At 65.4% G+C, this 1,355-nt stretch overlaps 1 protein-coding gene across 1 annotated transcript in view; it reads right to left on the reverse strand.

The window, feature by feature from the left end:
* Positions 1–1,355, reverse strand: part of NUP210 (nucleoporin 210kDa) — a 64,490-nt gene that overhangs the window by 5,927 nt on the left and 57,208 nt on the right. The window contains exon 34 of the mRNA XM_012732080.1: positions 594–730. Coding sequence (XP_012587534.1) covers positions 594–730 — 137 coding nt within the window. The remainder of the gene's footprint in view (positions 1–593; positions 731–1,355) is intronic.

Raw genomic sequence — 1,355 nt, forward strand, 5'->3', positions numbered from 1 at the left:
AGCCGCCCCCACCCCGGGGCTCCCGGCGGCCCAGGACGCGGCGTTACTAGTCGCAAGGTGCCTCCCTCGGCAACCCGCTCCCAAAGCGCGGAGGCGCCGCACGAACCCGCACGCGTTAGCTCAAGCCACCAGCTTCGGTAAAGCGCACGCTGGCTCTGAGACCAAGACACGTCTGGACACGCCAGCCGCGCTCGTCGGTTCGTTCTCGGCTGGAGATAAACCCAGAGGGAATGGCTTTGTTCGCCGCCACAGAGACTCAGAGGTGACTTGCTAGGGAGGTTTAGCTTTGCCGGTGACGCCAAACCACGGGGCTGGCCCGCCCACCGCCCGCTCCGGGAAGCGCCACCCGCGACGCTGGGCCCTTCCAGGCGTGGCTGTGAGGCAGCGCCGGGGCCGGGCCGCCCCGGGAGAGCGTCTGCTGGGGGCTTCCCCGGGCTCTGAGCACGGGAGACGAGGCCGGCAAGCTGCGGGAGCCCGGCCCTGTGTGCAGTGGCGAGCCACAGACCCCCACGCAGGCCTCAGAGCTGCTTCCGCAAGTGAAGGCACGCACCGCCTGGAAAGCCGCAGAGCCCCGAGGGGCGGCTAAGCCCTACCTCCTTGTAGGTCCGCAGGTGCCCGGCGACCTCGTAGTGCACCGTCACGGGCCCCGCATCCCGGGCCACGGCCACGCCGGTCTTGGGGTCCACGTGGAGTATGCTGCTGGCCGAGGAGCTCCAGGTTCCAGAGAGGCCTGGGGGGCAAGCACTGGCTGGCACCCAGCTTCTGTGTCTGGCGACGTGGCCCAATCCCGCGTCACTGGGTGACAGCGCCAGGTGCCGCACCAGGGCCGGAGCTCACCCGTCACTCAGGCAGAGGCCATGCCGCCTGCCTCCGCGGCTGCCCCCATCGTGCTCCTGGCGGCGGCTACCTGGCACCACCAGCAGCTGACCAGCCTGCGCCCACAGCAGTGTCCAGCCCCTCACACTCCCCGAGCCTCGGCTCAGCACCTCTTATGACCAGCCCTCTCCTGGAAGGACCGGACCCTAAGCTTGCCCCCCTTTCTGTTGTGGGTGCCGGCCCCTCCCCCCGCCCCCCACTCGCTTATTAACCCAGAGAGCAAGCATCAAGCGCCGAGCTGTCACCAGACAGCACTTCTTGGTTAAAACCCGACCATATTATATACTGAGCACGATAAAGGAACGCAACAGCCACATTCTATTGATGGCAAATTGGATTTGCTTTTCTTTGAAGTCAGCGTTTAATCTCCCTTTAGAATGAATTTAATTAGGTAAAATAAAATAGGGAAGTCAGTTTGAAAGGGAAACTAGGCGGACAACTGCTCGCGTGGCCGGGGCCGACGGGCAGCCCGGGCCGGG

Source organism: Condylura cristata, unplaced genomic scaffold, assembly GCF_000260355.1.
Source record: "Condylura cristata isolate star-nosed mole 26May11 unplaced genomic scaffold, ConCri1.0 scaffold00033, whole genome shotgun sequence".
Classification (NCBI taxonomy): Eukaryota; Metazoa; Chordata; class Mammalia; order Eulipotyphla; family Talpidae; genus Condylura; species Condylura cristata.